Below are 25808 nucleotides of genomic sequence, written 5' to 3' on the forward strand. Positions count from 1 at the left end.
ACTGGGCATCTGCTGATAAAGCTCACACAGTATGATCAAAAGCTCCAGAATACCTACTAAATGGACCCTGTGCTGAGACTTCTCAAATGAAGGCATGTTTGAAAAGACTATTTTAAAATACCAATAATCAATAACGTCTAGGATGATTTTTATTAAAGAAGTTTTAGGTGGTGCATTATTTTTGATGTATTTAGAAGGTTTAATTTTGATCCATTCCACTTTTAAATGAAAATAAATTTGCAGAGCTATAAATTTTCACTATGTTTCGTGTCTTCAGTAGGCGCCCATTTGGTTTGTAAGTCTCAATAATCACCTGTTGCTTTAAAAAGACACAAAATATGCTAAAAAGAAAAAAGATGCGCACATCTTCTCCAAACAGTGACACAAAGAGTGAACATTTGTCGTGCATCCTCCCACGTCACCCCTGCATCCCGTCTCTGGGAGACAAAACAAACCTCAGACTGTGTGCATTCATGAGGTGAAATAACCAAATCTCCCAAAGCTTGACGCAAAAACCTTTCGCCTTGTGATGCCAAAGTGACGTCTGATGAAATGATGACACGGTGATGGGAGGGAAGAGACGATATGGAGGGACTGATGGGTGATGGATGGATGAAGGGGGCTGTGTTAGTGGGTGGGAAGGTGGGGGTGGAGATGAGGAGAGAGAGACTGATCCTCTGACATCACATTGGCTCTTATAAACTGAGGGAATGGAGCCCACTGCACTTCACAACCAACCAGAAAACTGCAAGGAAGGGGAAGCGTGTTTGGAGCTGGAAGAGAAGAAGAAGAAGGAGAGGAAGCAGCAGCAGCAGCAGCAGCAGCAGCAGCAGCAGCATCACTACAAAGCTCCTCTCGAGCCTCTTTAGCTGTCTGTGTCTGACCTTTAACCTTATGGACTAAAATCCTCCTCAGGTGAATTCTTCAGTCTTGGATCCTTTGTGTTGTGTTGGTAATCAAGATGCAGGCACAGGTGGCGTGGTTGCTTGTCCTCTGTTTCACATGTGGTGGACTTTGTACAGGTAAGCACCGCAGCTCCTCCAACAGGTTTTTGCATTTATGAATCGTGTTGTGATTTTATGATTAATCACTTTATTCAGAGTGGGGACAAAGCCTTGACACACAACCCAAGTATGAAACAAGTCGCTCATATAACTTATGTATGCAACAGGTGCAGCTGCATCAGTTTGGTGATGCTGTTGCAAGTATTTAAAAACTGCATATTCAAAATCATGGAAATACACTCTAAAAGATGATAAATGCTGTTAGTGGATAACACTTAAAATAAAGACGTTTTTCAGCATAAAAAAAAATATTTGTTTGCTACATAAACATGTTTAAGTGAATCAGTTGTTTTAAGTCAGTTGACAGTTATTTTGAGAAGTTGCTCAAAATCAAAAACATTTTGAGTTAAAATAACACGTTAGAATATCTTAAATAGATAGATAGATAGATAGATAGATAAACTTTATTCCAGACTCAAGTCCATATAAAATACATACAAAATCACAGACAATACAATAAAAACAACACAACAAGTAGGTTTAAAACACATACAGGCAGATAAAAAAACTGACCACTAAATATCAGCACAGTGTTTGGTCAAATATTAACTTGGTTCAACTTAATTAAGCTTTTGCGGTCAAAGTGAATAATGTTGGTTTTACTAAAATGACTGAGTTTGTGAGAGTTTCAAAGAGTTTAATAGGATTGACTCAATAACGCCAGAGTTGGGGCTACTTAAAAAGATGAGTGTCATTTTTACCCCATTTTTTTAGTTGAACCAGTGGATTATTTCTTAGAGTGTATTTCTTGTTTTGAAATAAGAATTTGCACACCAAAGCTTCTTCAAATCATTTTTGAATTTGAATTTGGGTTTTCAGATTAAATAATGAATTACCGCAGCTGCCAAAATTATTTATTCTCCATTTTTCTGGGACCACAACAAAATTTAGATTTCTTCAAGACTTTTATTCTTCTTTATTTCTGTGAAGACTGTGACTTTTTGATTCAGGGTTCCCTCTCTTCTATGTTCCTATAAACACGTCAATGACCCGATGTAATGACTCCTCATTTAGTTGTTTTAGAACCTATTCTAGCCCATGTTAATACAAAAAGGACCCTCGTAATAAGTCCAAGCAGAATAAAACCTACGTATTAGTATTAAGTTTTTATGATTATTTATTTATTTAATTTTTTTTTTGTTTATTAATTATATTGTCTATTATTTTTTTTAAAAAATATTATTCCAAATCAAATAAATTCATTTTCATTTATTTATTTCATGTTAAATAAAGGCCACACTGAACTGTGTTTGTGTCTAAATCCAGTGGGAATTGGACTACAGAGTCACTTTTGGTCCAGTGAGTCTGTGAGATGGAAAAATCTTGATCCATCTCTTCTGAATCCTCAAAATTAATACTGTATGTTGTATTAACAAAGCTTTAATGGGTAATGTGCATTTTGCATCACTCTCGGACACACTGGGGGTTCGGCCACCTGTTGAGCACTTAAATGTGGGGACACCGAACCCCCCAACCGCTCGGGGCGCCTGACCAAGGCAGCCCTCTCACTCTGACATCTCTCCACTTTGTGCATGTATAGGTCCTGTTTGTGCATGTGTGTGTCTTTCGGACCTGTGTGTTAATGACAGCAAGACTGAAAAAATTGAATTTCCCCTCAGGGGGATTAATAAAGTATATAAAATTAATAAAAAAAACCAAAACAAATAAGAACACGGGCTGAGTTTGGGCTCAGCTTATTTTGTCTTCACAAAGTATTTGAGATATAAATGTTGCCAACTCCTGAAATACATCTCACAAAGAGGATGAAACAGTTTAAATGTCAAGAGACAAACTAATGACAGACATTATATTTCCACATCTCGTTGACATTTATTAACACAGCGATCATCAGGATCATTTAACTCTTGACTGGATTTGGATGAAAGTTTTATTCCTGTTTCTCCTCAGATGTTGACCTGGACCAGCGAGCTCTGGAGGAGGAGCTACTCAGCAGTCTCTTCACTTCTAAGGTAGGCGCTTCCTTTTTACGCACTTGTGACATCAGAGACTGAGTGTCCGAAATGCTGCGACCCCCCCCCCCCCCCCGGTCAGCTCGAGACCCTTCACCTGTCTCCAGCTGAGCCAACACGCAGGCTGCACAGGTGTTCTCTCATGAAATCTGGAGCCATGCTTCAGACACAGCCTCAGCTTCATGGCTGTGCTCATGCTGAGCGGGAAATGGAGGCTTTTTTTGTGTCACCCAGGGTCGAACTTATTCAGCTTGTTTTGATTGGAAATGAGATTCTTTTATACAGCTGAAATGTGCAGAGCAAAAATAAATATAATCCAAACACTTGAGTCGCTGCAGTCGTCCTCCGAGGTGAAAATCAGAGGTGAGGCTGAGGGAAGTAATTCAGTTGTAACTTTATGATTTTAACACATTCGTCTGCTGCTGAGTGAGCTCGAGGCCGGGCGAGGCTGAGGGATGAAGTTGGCGAAAGTGGAACTGGAGGCACGAGCAGACGGATGGCTGAGCCTAATAGGATTCAGATGGACCTGACAGCATCATAACGACACATCTCCCACCCCTCTCTCTCTGTCTGATGAATAACCATGGCGCTCGTATGGAGACATGACAGTGACAAATCAGCCATGTGATTCATTGCTGCTGATGCTCCGGGGCTGCTCAGGGGTGGTGATTGTAATAATAACTTGCCGGATGACTGATAGAGCGCTCAAGAGGCTGCAAAGTGCAGCATGGTAGAAGACACTTGTGGATCTCTATCTTAACTCGCCCATATACATGATCATTTTTTAAGGCGACAGCTAAATTGATCGACCTGCTGCTCGTCCACTCTTCTTTTTATCTGATTAGATGCAGGACGTAGATTTCTTAGATTTCTCCACTGAACATGATTGCATTATTCCTCAGCCGGGGTTCATCTGTCAGTCTGGACGATTTGACGTCCCTGTGATTAGTGGCTCGCAATATTTGAATATAGATTGAGCTTTTAAAACGTCAGATAAGAAATGTTATAGAAATGATGACTCTGGCTGTACGAGTTTAGAGTTGGTGGTTCTGTTACGAAGCCGGGCACCAGCAGAAAACTCAACAGAGACTAGGCTGATTTGTTAATAAAGAAGGGACCACTGGGGATGGTTGGAATATTGGACCCCTGCATTTACTCCTCATCCCATCCTTCAAAGTTAGTGATTAATTACTGGAGAAGATCCTGATGAAGCTGCAAAAGAAGCAATCCATCATGTGACCTTTCAGCACAATTAAAACCACACCCAGCAGTTCATTTAAAACTAAATGAAACCCTCTGAAATCGTGGATGCGTGAATGATCTGTAAATGTCAGGATGTTTGCTCCCCTGTGTGTCGTTCTTTTCACGTCTTTTATTACATGTCTCCTCGCTGGCAAACAAAAGGAACCTGCCGTCATCGCGGCTCACGTCTTCACAACATCAGAGGAGAGTCTTTCCCTCCTGACGCTCATAAATGATCGGAGCAAAGTGAGTCTTGGAAGACTGGTGGCCATTTACAGTTGCTTAGAAGTGACAATTTCCCCTAACCTCCTGAATCTCTCCATCATCCTCAGTGACACCCAGAAGTCTTTGCAGCAGTTTGTGTGTGTGAGATCGTTGGCCCATGCGTGAGGGGCTCCAGGGCCCTGGGGCCCCTCCACCGTCTTAAAGCACTCAGACTGGATTATAACACGACAGGCTGCAGCTAGATGAGGTTAGATACGACTGAAATATCACCCTGGGTGTGTGGTGCCTAAGAAGAGGACGTATAGATCCCAACTGCTGTCTTAACATGTGGCACTCTGCATCAGTGCTCAGTGTAAAGTGAGAGCTCAGATGAATCCTCAGTGGCTCTTAAAAGGAATCACCAAAAGGTTTTACAGCTTTGACTGTAAAAACACAGCGGGTAAAATTAAAAACAGCATTTAGACCACAGCACAGAGCCTTCAGTGAAACTAATGAAATGTGCAGAGTTAGCAGCTCGTTAAGGAAAGCTGACCCATGAATCTGTTCATTAAACGTAAGCTGTGAAGGACGACACTTCTCACAATCAATATTCTTAGTTCAATTCAAAAGATGACATTTAACGGGAAAAACATGAGATTCATCATCCATGAGGAGAGAGATTCAGACCTGGGACACAATACAAACCCTACATAAATAACATTTTAAGGACACCAAATACACAACTTCATTGTGAAAGAAGAGTCAAACATGATTTGTCTAAAATAAGCTCAACAAGCCTAGAATTAGAAGTTTGGTTTTGTTTGCAATTTGTCCTAAATAATTGCAGCTATAAAGGAAGTAAAATTGGCTGAATAATTGGTTGAAAGACTGAAATCTGTATGAAAAACAGTGGAAGTTCTCTGGGCCCCTCTCACCCCTTAAAGGCACAGAATGGTTTAGTCCGCCCCTGCACTGGGATTCAAGGGTTTGACTGCTTCTGCTGCTGATATCTTTCCCCAAGAACAGGAAATCAGGGTTCCAAAAAAAGAAAGGAAAGGAAAGAAACTAATTTTGTAAAAATAAATAAATAAATGTGCATGAGCGAGACATGGATCAAGAGAGGAAGGGCGGGGGCAAAGGGCCCAGAGTTTGGTGCTACGCCCCTGTCAGGGAGGAACTCATCACATGTGATTAAATAAGAAAAATATGTAACTTGTATGTATGTCCTTTGTGTTTTTCTGCTGTGCAGGAATAACGTCTTTTGTAAAAGCCTATTTCTGAATAATTCTCAGCTTTACTGCAGAACATTTATTAGAAAAGTAAATAAATGTAATAACTTATTTTACTTTGAAGTATTTCAAATGTTTACATTACTCATTACATTTTTAACAGGGTAACTAGTGATCTATAATCTATTACATTTCTAAAGCAACCTTCCCAACACTGTAATTTGTGGTATAATTTCTATCACAGTTACAACCAAACACGAGCAAAAAAATTAAATATACACGTTGAGATTATAGCAGCAGCTACTGGATTAGTTCAATGGTGGTCATTATGTCTTTAGTTTCTGATAATGACTTTAGTTGTTCTTTTATCTCAGACATGTTAGGATGTTACATACCTTGACATGTTTCAGCAGAAACTTCCAAACTTCTTTATCATCTGATCTGTCAATCAGCTGATGTTAGCTGGCGCTGGATCAGGGAGGCTATTGAAATAAGGGGCCCGGGGACGATGAACAGGGACGAGAGGGCATACATGCTCTACCACACCTGGAGCAGCGTCCTGGAGAGACGCAGACGGACAGCAGGTGGCGTGACCGTCCTGTCACGCCTCCCTAATATCGGCTGATTGACAGCTACTGGATTAGATTATATTAAACTGAATCAGTGTTCTCGTTATCGTGTCCACTGTATCACGGCAGCATATTTATAACCAAAGAACACTTTTAAATTTTGTGCAGTAAAGCTGAATGCTGAATAGAAAAACTAGACTTTAATATTTAAAATTAAAAAATAGGCTAGTTTTTCAACTTCTTCCAAATATGAGGTTGTTAAAGGGAGTGTTCATTATTTATGAGGGCGTGGTGCAAAAAGGGGGGCAGGGTGTCAAGTAATGTTTAAGCACTGAGGAGGGACTTAGCTTAGAGGAGCAGCATACAAATTTAAATGGCCGTATTTTGCAATTTTTACTGCTGATTTTTTTAAAAATCATGTTGCAAAAATTACACCACTTATCACAGCCAAAAACTGTAAAAACAGAAATTATCATTGGATTTTCACATTTTTAACGCTCCTTGGACACTAGTGATGGTGAGATGAAGCCTCATGAAGTATTGACGCTTTCCAGCAAATTGGTTCAGAAAAAGGTTAATTTCTCGCACCAAGATCTGAACCGCTTCCTGTTTCTCGCACCAAGATCTGAACCGCTTCCTGAACCAGTCACGTGGTACAGCCGGGCAGCGAGGCTTCAGACATCACCAATGACGTCACTTGTCTGAAACGATACAAGCCTCGATACACGCATTGCCGAAACACTTCCTGGATTACTCAACGCACGCTTCGAAGCATCGGCACAGCACGCAACATCACTATTGGACACTTCATGTGCAGTGAATGCTTCCGTCGCGTAAAACAGAGCTTAGAATAGAGATATTATGTCAAAATTTTATCTTCAACTTTTAACTTTAAAACATCAATAGATAAGTTTTAAAAATATAATAACTCATTTATGGTGGAGGGAGGGTCGTGAATATTACACCAGTCACTCAGGGAGGCTCAAGGAAAAATATTTGGAGCTTCAGGGAGGGTCACACCCCAGTCACCCTCCTCCTCTGATAAGTAAAGAACGGTCCCTAATCGCTGTGTTTTTATCCTCTGTGGTGTCTCTCCCTCTGGGCTCAGTTTTCACTTCACCTCAGTTCACGACATTAATTGAAACTTGAATTAAATCATCTCCTCACGACAACCAGGATCTAATTTATTGCCAAGTTTGAAAACCAATCACTTCCTGTAATCAATCTGAAACTGAATCCTTTTCAAACTAAAACGCCATCCCTCCCTCGCCCACCTCCCCCCTCTTTCCCTCTTTGTCAGATGAAACAGAATAAGCAGAGTGCCCCCTACTGGCGCGTGTCGCTGGCCAACCTGTGCAGGATGGTGAGCAGCCTGCGGCAGGAGGCGTGGAGCGGCGAGGAGGAGGAAGAGGGCAGCGAGCTGATGGAGGGAGGCCTCCAGCTGCTGGAGGAGCTGTACAACCTGCAACTCATCTGTCGAGCACTGCAGAGCCGGGAGGAGAGGGTGAGATACACACATACACACAAATATTGTTGTGTGTTTATGCTGTTGTAGGAAATTAACTTGTATTTTAGTAAAGTCTTTTATGCCCTGCCTCTTGCTGCACAAAAATCAAAACTTAAACCCCACAATGGGATCATATGGTCAGCTGTCTTCTTTTTTCCTTCACTGTATGTGGCATTAATGTGCATTAATGTGTGTATTAAAGCTTGACTGAGTGACATCCTCCTCCTCTTTGGTACCTGCTGGCAGTTCCCTGGTCCCAATTCATTTTAGCTGAATGTCACATTTCCCCAGAGTTGATTGGGACTTATTCAGATCACCTGTTGTGCAGGGTGTGACTCCTAATTAAAAACTGAGAGCAGCTTGGTTCATTTCCTCTCTGAGCCAATCAGGGTGTGACGAAACCCTTTCTTAGGTCTTAAGAGAGGTGAGGAAACACACAGTCAGGTTTTTCTGATCCTTCCTCACTCTAATGCAGACCTCATGTTAGCAGACCTCTTCAGCCAGAAACTCTGAGGCCGTATTCAAAGTTTCCTTGAACACAGAGTTGCTCCTAGTGAAGAAGATTCTTAGAACTATTACGTTTTGTAAGAAAACTCAAACTTAAGACTCTAGGAATTTAAGACTTGGTCCTGGTAAAGATAAAAGTTATTCACAGTGCCTTAAATTAGCTGTTAGGAGCAGGGAGGACTTTTCAGAGGCTTAAGAGTTTCTGAAGCTGAGTATAAATGGCAGAAAGTCAAAGAGGCAGGAGAGATATTCTCCAACCGCTGCATGACAGCGAGCCAATGAAACACTACAGATTAGATTGTGTAGGGATGATGTTTGTTGTCGATCTTGTTAGTGAAACACACATTTCCCACCCAGCGCAATTAAAAATAAAACGGCAGAAATAAAGCGATCACAAGACGGATATACTTGTTAACTAGAAAAGTGCAACAGTGCAGCAGTGATGAGTTGAGTCTGTCTCAACTGATCTCACTAACAATGACAACACTTTCAGTCTCATAATGTGATGCAGTTAATTTCATTTCCACTGGGTGTCCTCACACCTTACAGGCTCACAAAAGGGCATGTCTTTGACAACCAATCACATCTGTTGAAAGAAAGCATCATATCTAGCAATAGAGTCGACCACACCTCCTCACCAAGAGAGAAGTTTCTTTTCCTTCTTTGCTCAGAGTTACTCTGAAAACTTTCCTAAATCACTCCTAAGCTCAGACTCCTTGCTAGAAAACTTTAAGCTGCATTGGAAGCTCTCTGAGAGTGTTCTCAGACTGTGTGTGAATACGGCTCCTGATCTCGAGGCCCGGTTGAGAATTCATTGCCGTCTTTTTGTTGTTCAGTTTGAGGGTGATTTTGTGCATTCTGAAACCCGAGTGCAAATATTAGAGAACACCTTTCCACCAGGTCACCTGCGACTCCTGTAGCTTTACGCAAAAGCAAACATTTTAGCAGTAAAACAGTGTCCGAGTTAGAGTACTAATTAGTGTTTCTTTTAGAGGGTTGTTGACTAGAGACGATACGCCGTCTCATGGTGGTCACTTCCTGTCAACGTTACAGATCAGAAGCACAGAGAGTTGTTGACTAGAGATGATACACTGTCTCATCGTGGTCACTTCCTGTCAACGTTACAGATCAGAAGTACAGAGAGTTGTTGACTAGAGATGATACACTGTCTCATCGTGGTCACTTTCTGTGAACCGCCAGCTTGTTGCAACGTTACAGAACAGAGCGTTGACAGTAGTTGCCTGTTTCAGCTCGTCTTGTCGCGAATCTTGAACTGGACATTATACGGTTGCACATCTACATGTTGCTTAAGAGAAGTTGCTTCATGAGGCCTGATGTCTGCAAAGCAACTAGATATGAAAGTACAATATTTCTCTTTTGAAATAGTTTTAAAAAGGAAGTGACTTTCTGGTTCAAATATAAAATGCCTAAAATACAGAGAACCACTTCTATCTAATTGCACTTTTATTTATTATTCATGCCAAAAACCAAAACAAAAATAAGCCAATAACAGCACACACATTTACAAATATACACACACTAAACACAGGCAGGTCCTTACAGGCTCACCCTGAACCTCACTCATCTCACAAACATGCACACAAGAGCTCATCCATCCTCCCTCACAGTAAACACACCTCATTAAACGTCAGTCCCTGTGTCTCACCTCCTCCTTATCTCCTTCTCCTCCCCCTCCATCATTTTCCTTTCACACAACAGCTTCTCTCTCCTTTTTTAAATCTTAACACAGCGACAGCAGATTAGCACCTGTTTTGCCATGCATGGAAGCACAGAGGAGGAAGGCTCGTTTAATCACTGCGACACCGCCGTAGCCTCCCATTACCCTGCCACTCAGCGACAAAACATGTGTTTGCTGCCATTTCCTCCTCGCCGTGTGACACTCATCCCCCGCCGTGTCTCTCTCTGTCCCTAACAGCTACTCCACGACTCTCAAGAATATTTAGAGGAGAACGGCGACACTCCGCTCAAACGAAAATCACCCTACATCCTGAAGAGGCAAGCGTCGCACACCACCAAGTCCCGGAGGCCGTACATCTTAAAACGAAGTACAATTTACTGACAACCATCCCGGAGGCCGAAATGACGTTTCAGGGGACCAGACACTTCCTGTGAAGATGTGATTGTGTTTTTTTCTCTCTTCCTGTAGCTGCGATGTCTATTTTTCTTTTCCCGTTGTTGTTTTCATCCCGTCAGACCCTTGGATTGTGTGTCCAGCATTGAGGCCTGCCTGTATTCTGCTCCTTTCAAAGTCAAGGTCCTGAAAATAAAATCCTGAGCATCAAGCAAATTGTGTATCTCTGAGAAACTATATTTATTTACTCGATTTCTTCACTGCACACTGAGTCTATTTTGTTTCAGGATATGATTAAAGGATTCATGATACGAAACCACTGTGATGTGATGATCTTTTCTTTAGTGTGAGCTGCTTCACAAACCACCTCTCTGTACCTTCTTGCTTACCACAGGGCCGGAGCTACCAGCATACACCATCCTCCAAATGTGTATTCATCCGCCACTGAGATAGTCCCCAACAAATGCACTTTGCTCAAATATTACAGTGACCAGCTGTTTCAGGAAATTACCAAGCAGGACCGTGATCACCTATTTAACACCGTAGGGGACCATTTTCAGTCGACACCCTCTGCAACCAGACCGTCCAGGGGATGCTGGGTGGAATTCCCCCCAGAGGAAATCATATGAAACTTAACAGCCAAACACACCATTAAAGAGCATTTTGAATCAAAAATCTTAGATCAAGATTCTTAACTTTTTGATGACCTGGGTGTTATTTCTCGGAAGCCAGCTATAACTGACGGCTGCAGAGGAAAAGTGTACACACTGACTTTTTATGACATTTTCATGGCATACTAACACTTCACAGAAACTCTTATACTCTACAGTAATATGGCTGATTTGACACTCATATTACACCCTCACTTTTTTAGATAAATTTGAAATTACTGAAATAGAGAGAGTCCAGTGTTTGACATTGATTGCACCAACTGCAAATGAGCAACAGCTTTTGCTGGGGTACGGCAGACCACACACAGAACTACAGTGCACCACAACCTCAGAGCCTGTGGTGATAATAATAGCAAGTTTATTAAGATTCTGATTATATTTGCTAATGATTATTTTGGTGGATGGGTCCAACAACCACCAGCTTTCACCCAAGAGGCCGGTGTTCACCTCCTGTAAGATTGTAAAGCCAAACCCTGTTCTTTTTTCCCAAACCCAACCACATGTTTGTACCGATGTAGTGCTTTTATTTTGACAGAGACTGTATGCAAACTGTACATTTCCTGTGAAAACAGAAGTGTATTTTGAAAACAGACAATGCATGCAACAGTTGACACGGCGTCCCAAAACGTCAACTACCAACACACCCAGGGTACCTTGGACGTCATGTGTGGACGTGGAAGAGCAAGACAACCTTGACTGTGCACCGCTCATTGTTTCCTAATCTCTATGAACAAACAACTGCATGTAGATAAAGACAAATTGATAAAAAGCTAATGAAAAGTTGCGAGCAACTAAACCCTGCTCAAACACAATTGGTCAATAATACTCCACAAATGGAAACCAGAACGCTCTGATGTCAAAATTTCGTCCTTTTGCCCAAGGATCCTGCATCAAACGCAGATATCTGTTTCTAGAGATAATATATTTATATTTCCCTTTTGAACGCTCTGTGAACTGGCCTTAGACTATTCCCTTTTGGTAATTCAGGATAAGAGCTATTGTTAAAGTTTGGTCGTATCAATATTGATAGCAGAGTTTTATTCTGACATCACTTCCTGTTGCTGTTGGTCACCGTCCTCTACAGTAAAGAGATTATCAAAGAACAGAGAGCGGGCCGGTGGATGCTACAGTAATGATTTTCAATACTACAGTCACGTCTGGAAATTAATGCAGAATGATTTGTGGATGTTAACATTCAGCACATAGCACCTGTTAATATCATCACCACACACACCGGGTCAGTGTGCGCTCTTATCAGTGTGTGCTGTGCTGAACATTTTTCAAAGGGGCCACGAGGCACTTCAACTTCAGCAGATAAAACAGACTTTGACTGTGGCGAACGAGAGTCTTGGCCTCAATAAATGTCAGTTTCATCTTCAAATCAAAGTGCTTTGGTGTCCTTCTTTGAAACTCATCTCTTAACCCTGACAGCCGACCAGCCTAGATGAAGTGCGGCACACGGAGAAACACGCTTTGAACAGCCTCGTTCGGTTTCTCCTGAGAAGGTTGGCTGCAGGATAAAAAACATGAAAACGTTTTTTTTTTTTTTTAGCAGCGTTCTGCTACATGTTCAGTTTTACCTGAGCGACTCACACCTGCCATACTTTACACGGTCAGACTCCGAGGAGGGAGGCAGTATCGTTGGATTTCAGTTTTTAAGGAAAGCAGAAGTATTTCCCTCGGCAGACATTTTACTGTGTTTAATTAAATCAGTACATCCTTTTTGATTGTATCTGTGTGTGTTCATCTTTCCCTGAAGCCCAATCATCTAACGAGCTGATTGGTGCCACAGGATTAGCTACAAATAACGTCTTATGTTGTACCTATAAAGCTTCAGTTACACCTGCCAGGATGAGTAAAGTGATAAATCAGATTCCCTCACGCTGTGATCAGCTGTTCAAAACCAGACATAGACTCAGTCAACCAAGAAACCTTCCCAGGGATAAGAAGCCAATACTTGTATGAAATATTCTCCACCATCTCTGATTCATATCTTCTTTTAACGTTCACATACAGATCCCTGAAAGAAAAACTGGGGTCTCTTGAATCTAACACTAAGCGTTGGAGATATCAGCTGTAGATATGTCTACCTTCTCTCCAACATACAGTCTCTTTCAAAATAAAGGCATGATGTTGCTACAACACCAACTTTTTTTTTTTTTTTTCCTGCAACAACAAATGCACGTGGTTGGGTTTAGGAATAAAGAACAGGGTCTTGCTTTACATTCAAACATAAAGCAAACACTGGACTCTAGGGTAACAGCTGTGATTGTTGGACCCATCCACCACCTCCCCAGACTTTCCCCACCTTAACTTTCGTTGCTGTCCAGACATGTTTTCTCTTGATGCCACATTTCCCCCTGATGCTGGGAACCATTACAGAATTACCACCAAGGAAGAGTGGAGTAGAAGTTAAAGTAGCAGAAAATGGAAATACTTAAGTAAAGTAAAAGTACCTCAAAGTTGAACTTAAGTACAGTACTTGAGTATCTTGAGTAAATTATGTGGCAGAACACTTTCAATATAACAGAGGAGCAGAGAGAGAAGCTGCAGTAAGGGAACACTCAGGGCTTTGCTCTGTTTTAAGGATCAAAGTAAGCTGTATTACCGACTAAAGTTACTCTAACACACTCATCTCAAAGGGTCAGTGCACCCAGATCCCACAAGACATTTTCACAGTTGTGTCAAGTCGTGCCGGCAGCCGAGGTCCTGAGGTTTTATATGTCTCCAGAAACAATGTTCCACTTACTGTGAATAATCCACACAGCTCACTTTGAACTGATTTCACTGGTGGGACTATTTCTTTAGTCGAAAAGGGTTGGAATGAAAACTGAATGTATTTTTTTCAATCCACTAGAAAAGAAGATTACATTCACCTCCACTGTATCAGGGTGAAATCTCAGAGACAGATATCTTTAAGCATCACTGGGTAAAACAGCACTATGGATTTTAGGTGGATCGGTCCTTTAATGTGGAAAGTTTAAGTGGTTTTCTAAGTACTGTATCACTTCTACTTTCTTATGAATATAAAGATAAAATGACCCCAGGAGATGGAGCGGGGTCGAGTAGAGAAAGTATGTAGTTCAGTCTCACAACAAGTACTACTGAGGTCAGCGAGCGTCGACAGATAAATGGTATCTCATTTAATCCGGTCCTCTCAGCCTGACCCCAAACTCACATTACACTGATAAGATAAAATGATGTGCAGTCATCACTGTTCTACCTTTTTATCCACTTCAGGTGGAAATGTATCCACTCAAGTTGCACAAGTAGAATTGCAAAGCTGCTGTTTAAATTTTCCCCTCAACAGTTACAGCTGAGGTGCCTTTGAGTCAGACACTCGTGACTAAACGCTCCGGCTGCAGTTGGCTCCGGTTGAACTTGAATTTGTCAGATTGTTCGTGTGTGGCAGGAAAAGGGCAAACTTTGCATAAATAAAAGTAAGAATGAAAGAAAAACCATTGGCAGAACTCCATTATGATTCCTTTCATGTCAGTGACCACCGACAGTGTACGTGCCCGTCACAGGCAGCGGATGGCAGTGTTGTTTAACTAGTCTGATGGACGGATTTACAGCGTGGACGAACAAAAAAGGCAGAACATGGAAACAGAATCACAGCAGAAAGTCAGAACTCTGATGTTTTCTTTGGTCCAGTCTCAACTGTAACTGTAAGATAGATGTTTAATAATCTTGTAATGATAGTTTTCATATTCTGTGACAAGATAAAAAAAAAAAAGTCCACGCTTTCCCTCCTTTCAATTCTTATCTCTCTTTTTCAAAAACTTCTGGATTTAAACATCACGCAAGCAGGATTATTTATAGAGATTTTTTCATTCATGAGACAGGACATTAAAATCTTAAAAAATCTTGGCTAAAATCTTAAAGTACAACACTGTACAGAAATATAAGGAAAAGAAGGCGAAACAGACAGGTCACACAACAAAATAGAAAACAAACAAACTAGAAACATGCATCATAGTGTATTTAAGTACACACAGGACAGACCTCCTGTCGAGGTATAAGTCCATAGCTCAAGGCCTGGAACAATCTTCACATATTTCATGAATGGGTCCCAGCTTTTGTAAAATCTCCTCATAGAGCTGTTCTGGGTGCATCAGATTTCTTCCAGCTCCATATTCTGCATCACATCTTTGATCTGCATCGAGGATTTCCAGTGGAAGAAAAGGTCAGTGTAATCTGTAGCTGTGTGATGTCTACAAGTATATCTGGCCTTTGATTGAGGAGAAAATGTTGAGTGATTTAGACCTTTTGACAAATTTTTCTTTTGCACATCCAATTGACCTATGGCTAGGTCTTGCCCTCAAATGCGATGAGCTAATCACAGTGTGTATAGCCATTCCCATACACTCGGACATTCTCTGCCTGGACGTCCATTGAAATGCATTACAGAAAGTCAGTTTTTTCGGTTTTATGAGCTTTTTCTGAGATTTGAAGTTTAAAAATGGTCAAACGGTGTGCATGGGGTACATGCAACTCTGACACAAGGTATCCTGAGAGGCTGGGCGACCAGGTGTATTTTTTACACTTTAAACCACATCTCAACCGAGAAAAGTGTCTCCTTTGGATAAAGTTGTGTGGTAACGTTAGACCACAACATCAACTCAACGTGAATAAGATTAACAATGATGTCTACATCTGTTCTAAGGTAAGTCAACATTGTGTTTGAGGCAACATATTGTCACTTTGCTGGAAAGAAATATAAAGTTATCTTTAACATCTCTAGCTAACGTTAGCTAAAGTTAGCCTAACGTTAGCTCCTAGCTGCGTTGTTCATCATGTCACCTTGTTTGCTGGGAGTTCATTAGCCTATTTTGTTCTAGTTTTGTACTTTGGTGATCGTACACCATTGTTAGCTGTTGTCCAAAGGGCCCTAGTTAAGCTAACGTTAACCTCTGGAGCTTAGCTTCATTAATTTATGTGTAATCGCAGCCATAGGTCAATTAGAGACACAGCAGCTTTGTTCACTGAGCAGATCCACACGGACATCATTTCCACGACTTTTCAAGGACCCAAAAATAAACATTTCCATGACTATTCACAACACGAACAACACTGTATAGTGCACTGTACAGGGGTGTTGGAGGGATTGATGGGACTGATTACACAGGGTCTGGAATGAGTTTGGTTTTGTTTGCAATTTTAGTTTGAAGTAATTCATGCTGTAACTAAATTAAAACTGTCTGTATAAATCAGTTGAAACTGTGTAAACTCTTTGAGGCTCCTCTCACCCCTTAAAGGCCAACACATTCTCACTCTGACCTCCTCACAAATTGATGTTGGGATTTGGATTCATGACCCTGAAAAAAATTCACACTGTCACAATATTATTTGAATCAGATCCACCAGAGATTGTGGAGGCAGTGTAGAGACCGTAGGATATGAAGAAGAAATTTAAATAATGATGGTGACACAGATGTTTCTTTTTTGTATGAAAACTGAGAATAAATGAGACTCAACAACTGATTTCATAACACACAACAAAACTTTGTTTTCCAAAACTTTCCAGGATTTTACTAATTTCATTTACATTTCATAAATTTTCCAGGCCTGGAAAACAAGATTGTGGAATTCTATTACTTCTCCAGGTTTGAATCTTGTTGTGGATAAACACAAAGCTGTCAGACCAAACACCCTCAGTACCTTTCTGCAGGTTTTCAGAGACGATCCATTCATAATGGAAGACCATCAGAAATATTTAAATGTGTTGAAGTGTTTTCTTTTAATGAATTCTGGGTGCTCGACACATCCACCTCACATCATGCAGCAAATTTCACAGCAGTGGGATCGTCCAGAGAAATAATAGCAGTGATTATTTGCTCAGAGGTTTGAGTTTCATAGCTCACAGTGAACCACCCAGAGGCAACACAAGTCATTTAGTTTCATTTGAAGAACTTTAAAAGCCTTCGAGTCTTTGAATCCTTGAAGGTGAACAGTCTGAAAAAAAATCTCACTCTAACACAATGAAACTTGGCAGAAGCAGACAGAGTGTGTTATTTCCTTCTCTATCCAGGGAGTTACTTTTCATAAAGTAATTTTGCTTTTTCTCACCTTCAAATGAAAACCAACACTTTGCCTCCAGAATAAAAGGACTGAATCACAGTTGGGACAACAGATCCCCACGGAGGGAGATACCGGAGGTCTCCTGAATACTTAAATATATGTGTGTGTGGGTGTGTGTGTGTGTGTGTGTGTGTGTGTGTGTGGTTAGAGGAGAGAGTACGCTGCCATGTGGTGAAATACTGCTTTAATAAAAGTTCAGCGTTAGAAAACAGGGAGCTTTCCTGTGAACTCTGACCCCTCTTCTTCCCCTCTCTCTAATCTAACCCTTCCCCCTGTCAGGTTTACCCATACAGGCTGAGCACCAGCAGGTGGCAGTGCAGTACAACACTAATCCAGACTCTGGTGACCACCTGTCTTCCAGGAATAGCCTTTGATTTTGCTCCACCAAAATAAATCCGAAACTTTTCTGCATTTTGCCGAAAAATAATATCCAGTCACAACACAGAAAACTGGACCTGGTTTATATTCCTGTTCCAACCGAAAACCACATAATTACCACAAAGACACAAAATTACCACAAAGAGGCAAAAAACAGACACAAAAATACACAGACAAAAAAATTACCACAGCGAGACATAAATTTATCACAGAGACAAAAAAAGGAAGCAGAAAAGACACAAAATGACCACAGTGAGACAATAAACAACAAAAGGAGACAAAAACAAAACACAAAATAACCACAAACCACAAAGTCACCACAAAGGGACACAAAATTATCACAGATACAAAAAAAGAAACGACCAAAAAGACACAGAATTACCAAAAAGAGACAGAAAATTATCAGACTTAAAACAACAAAAAGAGGCAAAACAATATAAAAAGAGGCAAAACAATATAGAGGGTACACGTACTGACCAGGGAGAGACTCAACATGACCACAGTGTGACATTAAAAGAAAACAAATAGATGCAAAGAGACAAAATGACTATTAAAAAATGGGCAAAACAACCACAAAGAGACACAAAACCTCCCCAAAGTCTGTGTCTTGTTCCTCTGTAGGAGAGGTGATGGGGGCCCTTTGATTATCTGTGCCCAGGGGCCCATTGTCTCATAATATGCCCATGTTACAGAGTTGAGGAGAACTACAGTTACTTTGATCTGAATCAGACCCAGAGCTTCAGGCTGCTTCAACAGAGCTGCAGTCACTTCAGTGTGACGGTCACAGAGTTCCAGTGATCATCCGCTAACTGTGAGGTCAAAGGCGTCATCCCTGCGTCAGCCGCTTTGTGCTCATAAATAAACACATGTTTACAGTTCTGCTAGTTAATAAAGCTGAAGTCAGTTAATGAATTCAACAGTCACAACATTGAGCCCTGATTGGACCACAGCTGCTCTAATGCTAAAACCAATCTACCAGGTGAAGTGGTGGCAGGTGAGAAGCTGCAAACCCTCCTCATGGATGAAATTTGTTTTTTAGTGATGAGGCAGATGTAAATAATGACATAAAAAACACGATATTTGAAACCTGCGTTTGCCCCTAAATTGACTGACAGATCTATAAACTCGCAGACAAAGTCCAGCCTGGTTTCAGAGCTCTGAATTGCTGCTCACACACGTCAGATCCAAAATTGATCGGATTAATCTGATGTTGTGTTCACTGACTGAAGTTTACCTGGTAAAAAAAAATGTCAGTCGGAGCAAAACAGTCTGATCAGCTGAGAAACTTACAAACACCACATGTTTAATCTTTAGTGTGTATCACGTATACTTTACAGGAAAATGCATAAAATGTAAGAACAAATACAGAGTAGGTATGTGCATATATAAATGAATAATAAGTGACCATGTGTCTACATGTTTGTGTTTGGAAAATTAACTTAAGGAATGTAGAAGTAGTTTTTTAGTTGTTGAGCACATTAAAGGTCCAGTGTGTCAGATTTATGGGGATTTAGTGACATCTAGTGGTGAGGATTGCAGATTGCAACCAGCTGAAACTTCTCCTGATCCTTCAGAGTTCAGTGTTCAGAAGCTGAATCATCCACAGAGGTCTCTTTGGCTACAGAACAAACAGACCAGGTGATTAAAAGCAGTAAAAACACTGCAAAAAAATCAGTTTTCAGGCACTGCTTGTTGCGTAGGCACTGCTAACTAAGGTGACTGACGCAAAATCATGAATGTCCCTATCTAGAGCCAGTGTTTGGTTTGTCTGTTTTAAGCTACTGTAGAAACATGGAGATGCAGTAAGGCGAGGACCTGCTCCCTTTGTAGATATAAACGTCTCATTTTAAGGTAACGAGAACACAACAGTTCTTATTTTCAGCTGATGATACCCTGAAGAAAACATACTGATTATTTTAAATTCCATTTCTGCTGATATTTCCCCCTGAATCCTCCACACTGGACCTTTAACACTTTCAGTTGCCAAACATTTGTTAGAACACAACTCGGGCTTCACAACAGGCTTCACACTGGAGGAATGCAATTTATCATTATCTCCACATCAGAGCAGATCTGTCAGTTTCTGCAAATTTGCGGGCCGCCTCAGCAGATGTCTATCAATATAACGACTCTCGTGACCCTGAAAAAGTTCAGGCTTAGTACGCCTCCCACATCCACAGGACAAATTACACCCTGCGTGAATTAATTCAACTCCATTAAAAACCTTCATCGACATCTGCCGCTGCAGCGATGCTCGGGCCTGCTTGTCTTGGCCTTTCTCCAGCCGGACGCCTCTTCAATTTAACTCCAATTTGGAGTTGGTGGATGTTGGCTGACAGTTTGAAACTTCTCAGTGGGATGCTGATGAGCATCTTCACTCCTGCTAAAGGAAAGCCATTCTCTCATCTGGACAGCGTTGCAAATTGCGTAAAAAGGCAGTCCGATCAAGATAATGGCTTGTGAAGGAATGAGATTAGCTCCCTTTGTGAGAAATCTGATTGTGTGGATGGGACAGTGGCATAACAAGTGCGACCTTGTGGCAGGGGCCAGCTGAGAAAGTAATTAGGCCTCACATACGGGCGGCATCACTGAAGCCTTCAGCGATGGCAGTGAAGGGACAGGACACGTCAGAGATGGTGAGGTGAGGCTGTCAGTGTCAGTGGTGCAGAGTGACCCTCAGATTATTAAAGGTATGACAGCAGACAGAGACAAACCGCTACAAAAATAGCTGTTATATCAAAATGAGCCAGTGTCAGAGTTGACAGATTATGTTGTCAGCAAAGATGATACCCTGATTTCATACCTCTGAATCCTACATCCTACCTACATCTGCAGATGTGTCATTGATCCAAAGAAACAACCGAGCCAATGAGTGTGGGCAGGTGCGGCTTTGACTTTGACAAAGTGACAGGTAACAGGTCGGGTCAGGTACTGAGCTTTACTGTTATGGGCAGGTGCGGGTTTTCAAAAATGGACCACAGCAGGACTGTGGTGTAACTATAAAGTATGTGTACTGTACATTCAAAGGTTCTTTCACACACGTCACACCGTATCACGAGCAGGAGAAACAACACTTGCTCCACAGCAAACACTCAAGGCACCAGACAAGTTGCTCTAATTATAACATCATCCAGAAGTACGATCTCCTGACCTTTGACAGCCTCGTGTGTCTTCGACCCAATCGCCAGAGAAAATGTTGGGGTTTCAGCAAACCACAGATATGTTACATTCACATGCTGTTACGTGACGGATACGTTAAAACTTTGTCTCAACAACTATTTGGTTAACGTCTGGTTAAGTTGAGTTATGTTAGTTAGTTATGGTTAGAAAAAGATCATGTTTGAGCCTAAAAACCCACTTTTGGGGTCACAGTCTCTGCTGGAGAAACAGCGACAGGTCGCCACAAAACACCCATGTTTAGTGCCTGAAAAGCTGCTGGAAACACAGCTCGCTAAATCACAAGTGATTTTGTTGTTTATTGGTGTGGAACAGTGGTCTGCAGTGTGGCAGCGTCTCTCCTGGGTGACACACCATCCATCATCTCCTCCACTTTTACATAACAAAGTCAGCTTATATATTATCTCACTTTAGAAACATTTATTTATGGTTTGCAGAAACGTACAATGCCAAAATTTTCTTCTCGCTGATGTGAGTGTACAAAGTGATGAATGATCTGCCTCCTCGTCCATTAAAGAGTTCATGTCATTGTGCTCAGATAATGGGAGGATTACAAGGATGACCAACAGCAGTGACACAGCATTGATCTACTGAGTTTGTCAGATCAGCCTAAGAGCAGCAAACTTTTGGATGCGTGGTTGCGTGACTGTCCATCGTTTTGTGCTGTGGAAGGAGATGTGTTGAATTCTGCTGACACAACTGCTAACATGAGTACTAAGCATGCTACAGAGCAGCTAGCAAAAGTGCAGATGTAATAACTGTGCTATCACATTAACAAAATCTGAACATAAGTGGTCAGCTGGAGACACATGACGCACACAGGTGTGGACAGCGATGTTAATGTCTCGGCTGTCCACTTGTGATTGGATCACTGAAACACATCTTAGTACCAGGTCCAAACACGCTCTGTGTGTGGTGAAATCTTATTGCTGTTGCTGCAACTCCTGAGGTGTTCCCAGGCCAGACAAGATATATGATCCCTCCAGTGTGTTCTGGGTCTGCCCCGGGGCCTCCTCCCAGTGGGATGAGCCCAGAAAAATTCTAACAGGAGGTGTATCCGCAATCTCATTCTTTCGGTCACTATACAAAGCTCATGACTGGCGTAACACAGTGACAATAACCACCTTGAATATTAAATCTTGCTCTCTATTGTTGTTGAATATTTACTGCGTCAGTGTTGTGTTTTCACACCACAGTTTTCTTGTTCATTTTCTTAACAGAGATGTCATTCTCTTGTTTCCTGCCCAGGGAGTACAGGTGTAAATTAGATAATAGCTAACTTCAGTACAGCTAAGAAGCTGTGCACTGTGGCTCTCAAAATAAAATAGTTATAGAGCAATGTAGTTATAGAGCAAATACAAATTTAAAATCCTCACATGTTGTGAGTGGGGATAAGTTGTTGCCATCTCATGTCCCATAGATATTTGTGTAATCACAGAAAAAATGTTCCTCAAACCTGCAAGTTCCTCATGAGAAACATGCAGAAATAGCCAATGCACAGTGAGAGCAGGCAGCATGCCGTCATCACAGGAAACACTATCTGACCCCAGAACTGCTGGAGCCAGGGCTTTTTATGCACAAAACTGAAATGATAAAGATCTTAAGAAAAAAAACCCTCATCGTTTTTGATGATGATGGTGTCTTGATTTGGCCAATTTCCAATACGTTCTTTAATCAAATAAATACAACCATGTTGGCGCACAGTGTATCTAGAGCTTTCAGGTCTCCTGGAGTTCTGGTGGGTGATCCAGGTTCAGTCATCAGCAGTTACACAGTTACATGCTCAGTTAAGAAGAGCTACGGTTACAGCTCGGCTAATCCATTCAACCGGACTACTGTCCTTGTCCCAGTATACAAGCACGGGAGGGGAATCCATTTATTGACCCAAGTATCCATTTATTGACCCAAGTATGTGTGACTCCTCTACGATAGGTGGAGATATGCCCCCTTTCAGCTGGTTAGTATTGGACCTTTTTCCTGTTGACCTATTACGTCACAGACCAAACAATGGACAAACAAGTTAGCTACGGTTAGCTAGCTGCTAACTGGTACCATGGTGGACAACTTTACAGCTCTGTACATTTGGTCCGTCCAAAAAGTCACAGCTCTGGATGTAGATTTCTCCATGTTGTTACCGGCTTCTTCTTCTCTTACACATTTAATGCTATTGGACTTCTGGGTCAAAGCCTGGGGCGGAAACTGTGGAGCATGCTCAGAGCGCCTCGGCCAGTTTGGGTCTGATTGACTGTATACATGCAGGAGTCACATTATCTGGGTGTGTTAGTCCCACTGTGACAAATTCACTTTAGGACCATTTCAGTCAACATGTTTACATTGATTTTAAAAGTCCGGTTTTAGTCGGTCGACGGAATAAATTGATTTTCTCTGGTATCATATAAACGTACTGAGTAAGACACGACGAGGGTCAAGCGGGGGCTTTAACAGTCAAACAGATTACTTGTGTTGACTTAATGAAACACGGCGTCTCCTTTTGTTTCTTTGGTAGCTGTCAATACTGAAACGGTGATAATGCCGTCTGAGGCGTCCTGATAAAAGAAAACAATGGACTTGGTCAGAGAAACTCATTTTCCATTGTGTAAATCATCGACTCCTCCTCGTCTCCTACTTTCTGACATCATGACACCTTGTCATGCTGTTGCTCATTAAACAAGCAAATTGTCATTGTATATACTATGACTGCCACTCTCTGTACACTGGGGTATAAGTTATGCCAACTGTTTGCCAACTAACACAGCTTCATTGTTGACTGGGAATGACGTCTGTCATGTCAGCCGCTGTTGAAGACGGTAAAATCGATCCTGCAGCCACAGAAAACGGCTAACGAGACGGCAAAACCAGACTGAATCAATGACTGAAGCTGCCATTCACTGTGGATATCAGGCTGGAGATTGTTCACAGCAGCAGCACTCGCAGTGATACAGTCATTTTGGCATCTGTTAAGCAAATAAAGTAATGATCAGATAGCATTCCCTCCAGAGAAGATATAGTGTTTGAAAGCCTGGACCTCTTATCTGCTGGCCTGGACAGCCTGCTAGATATTGCAGGGTGCGCTTGTTTTTCATCTCTGTGAGGCTCCTTCAGCTTTTAGAGTCTTCCACGGTGGCGGTGAACAGAGAGCAAAATAACAGGCTTTTCAGACTGTCAGAGTATCCTTCACCCCTCTGCAATGGACTGTCGCTGCGAGCCTTATCATATTGATCGTAAACATGGAGGCTGATGTGTGTGTGGTTAACGTGTCACTGCCTGTGGAGCTCATCTTTCCATGGGAGAAGCTAAAACAGCCCAGAGTTGTGTGTTTCTGCAAACCAAGAATACGTTCTGTATGTTTCATATGTATTATATCAATGTTTTTAAAGTGATGTTAATATATGAGCTGACTTTGTCATCCAACACACTCTGACCTCGTCACATACTGATGTTTGGTTCCATGTTGAGATATGACGTCCAAGGTACCCTGGGTGTGTTGGTTGTTGACGTTCTGGGACGTCGTGTCAACTTCAGCCTGTTACATGCATTGTCTTCTGTTTTCACAGGAAATGTACAGTTTGCATACAGTCTCTTTCAAAATAAAAGCACTACGTCGGTACAACACTGCAAATTGACACTTTTTTCCATCAACAACACACGTGGTTGGGTTTAGGAAAAAAGAACAGAGTTTGGCTTAACAATCTTACAGGAAGTGAACACCGGCCAACCCAACCACCACCCCTCCTGCCTGCCGTACTCAGTCTTCCACCTCCTTAACTTTAGTTGCTGTCCGGTCACATTTCCTCCCGATGCTGCTGGGCGTTGACGATAAAGGCGACCGGCCGCACATCATGCTGACGTGAAAGGACAGCTTTTTCAGCTTTTTTTTTTTTTACAAAATGAAAACTATGTGAGCTAATCAGTAGGCTCGCATTCAGTGATGCTGCTCGCGATTGGTCAGATGGATGTATGGACGGGAAACTTGATGTTGCAGAGGTTGCTACTATGCAGACTCTGCATTCCGAATGACGTCACTAGAGCAAGATGGCAGCGGCCGTATCAGTGATATTTTAGCTTCACTCTTCTACAGGGGGACACATATACAGTCTATGAGGATTTACTCCTTCTGAAGCCAGCCTCAAGTGGACATTAGAGGAACTGCAGTTTTTGGCTTAGCTTTTTGGCCCTGGAGGTTGCTGCTTGATGAGACATCACTGCGTTTTCTGCCAAGATTGTGTCTCCAAAACTGGGTATTTTAAACTAAACCTGAACACACATTAACCATAGCGCTGTTAAAAAGTAACGTTTTTCATGGGGTCCAGATTTCTCCTTAGTCATTAATTCGAGGTCCTGCGGTTTAGGGCCGAATTCACAAAAGGATTGCGTGGCTTTTGTGGCTGCTAAACCGGTAAAAATGGAGCACACAGAGCATGCGCTGAGGGTGAAACTGCTCCACTAACTGCGCTGCCAAGCAGATTGCGTCTCGGTGCTCCGGTGTTATTTGCACGTATTTAAATGAGGTAATATGCATATATTTGGCGCAAAAATTGCCCCTTTCTATGCAAATGAGCCTCATTGATAAACAACGTCTAATTCACTAACACCAGCGCTAATAGCCACACGCAGTTTGAGTGAAGTAAATAACGTCTTTAGAAAGCTGGTGCAAACTGGGCGCTCCTCTGTGGAAGCCTCTCGCCCAGACTTTCCAGTGATCGTGGCAGCAGTGATCGTCTGTTAAATCAGTCTGTAAATAATATTTTGACATTATTATTATAATCATTATTACTTTAATGGCATCCGAAGATATTGATGCGTTGAACAGGTGACAGTCTGCGGTCGTTCTCAAAACGCACTTCTGTCACGCACTTCAAAAGCAACTTTCAATAATTTATTTTACGAAACGGGGGAAACAAACGTGAACAAAAACGGTTCCATAATTCATATTAAATTCAAAAGATAACGAAAAAACAGCTACAAGTGAGAGGGAATAGTGATAAAGTGGTCAAACTTGGTCAAATCCACAGCCTCAACCCATCCCACACTGTTAGACTGACTCACCAGCAGACATCACTACATGAGGGGATACAGTATTCAGTACTTTGCCAAACACTTACCATGCCATGTCATGT

At 41.7% G+C, this 25808-nt stretch overlaps 1 protein-coding gene across 1 annotated transcript; it reads left to right on the plus strand.

Annotated features, from left to right (window-relative positions):
- The first annotated feature begins 728 nt into the window (after positions 1-728).
- Positions 729-10690, plus strand: nts (neurotensin). Its single transcript, XM_050072518.1, has 4 exons — positions 729-1022; positions 2973-3034; positions 7579-7782; positions 10229-10690. The coding sequence occupies exons 1-4, from the start codon at positions 962-964 to the stop codon at positions 10370-10372; spliced, it is 471 nt and encodes a 156-aa protein (XP_049928475.1). The 5' UTR covers positions 729-961; the 3' UTR covers positions 10373-10690.
- Positions 10691-25808: the final 15118 nt, after the last annotated feature.

This window comes from Epinephelus moara, chromosome 20, assembly GCF_006386435.1.
Source record: "Epinephelus moara isolate mb chromosome 20, YSFRI_EMoa_1.0, whole genome shotgun sequence".
NCBI classification, from domain to species: domain Eukaryota; kingdom Metazoa; phylum Chordata; class Actinopteri; order Perciformes; family Serranidae; genus Epinephelus; species Epinephelus moara.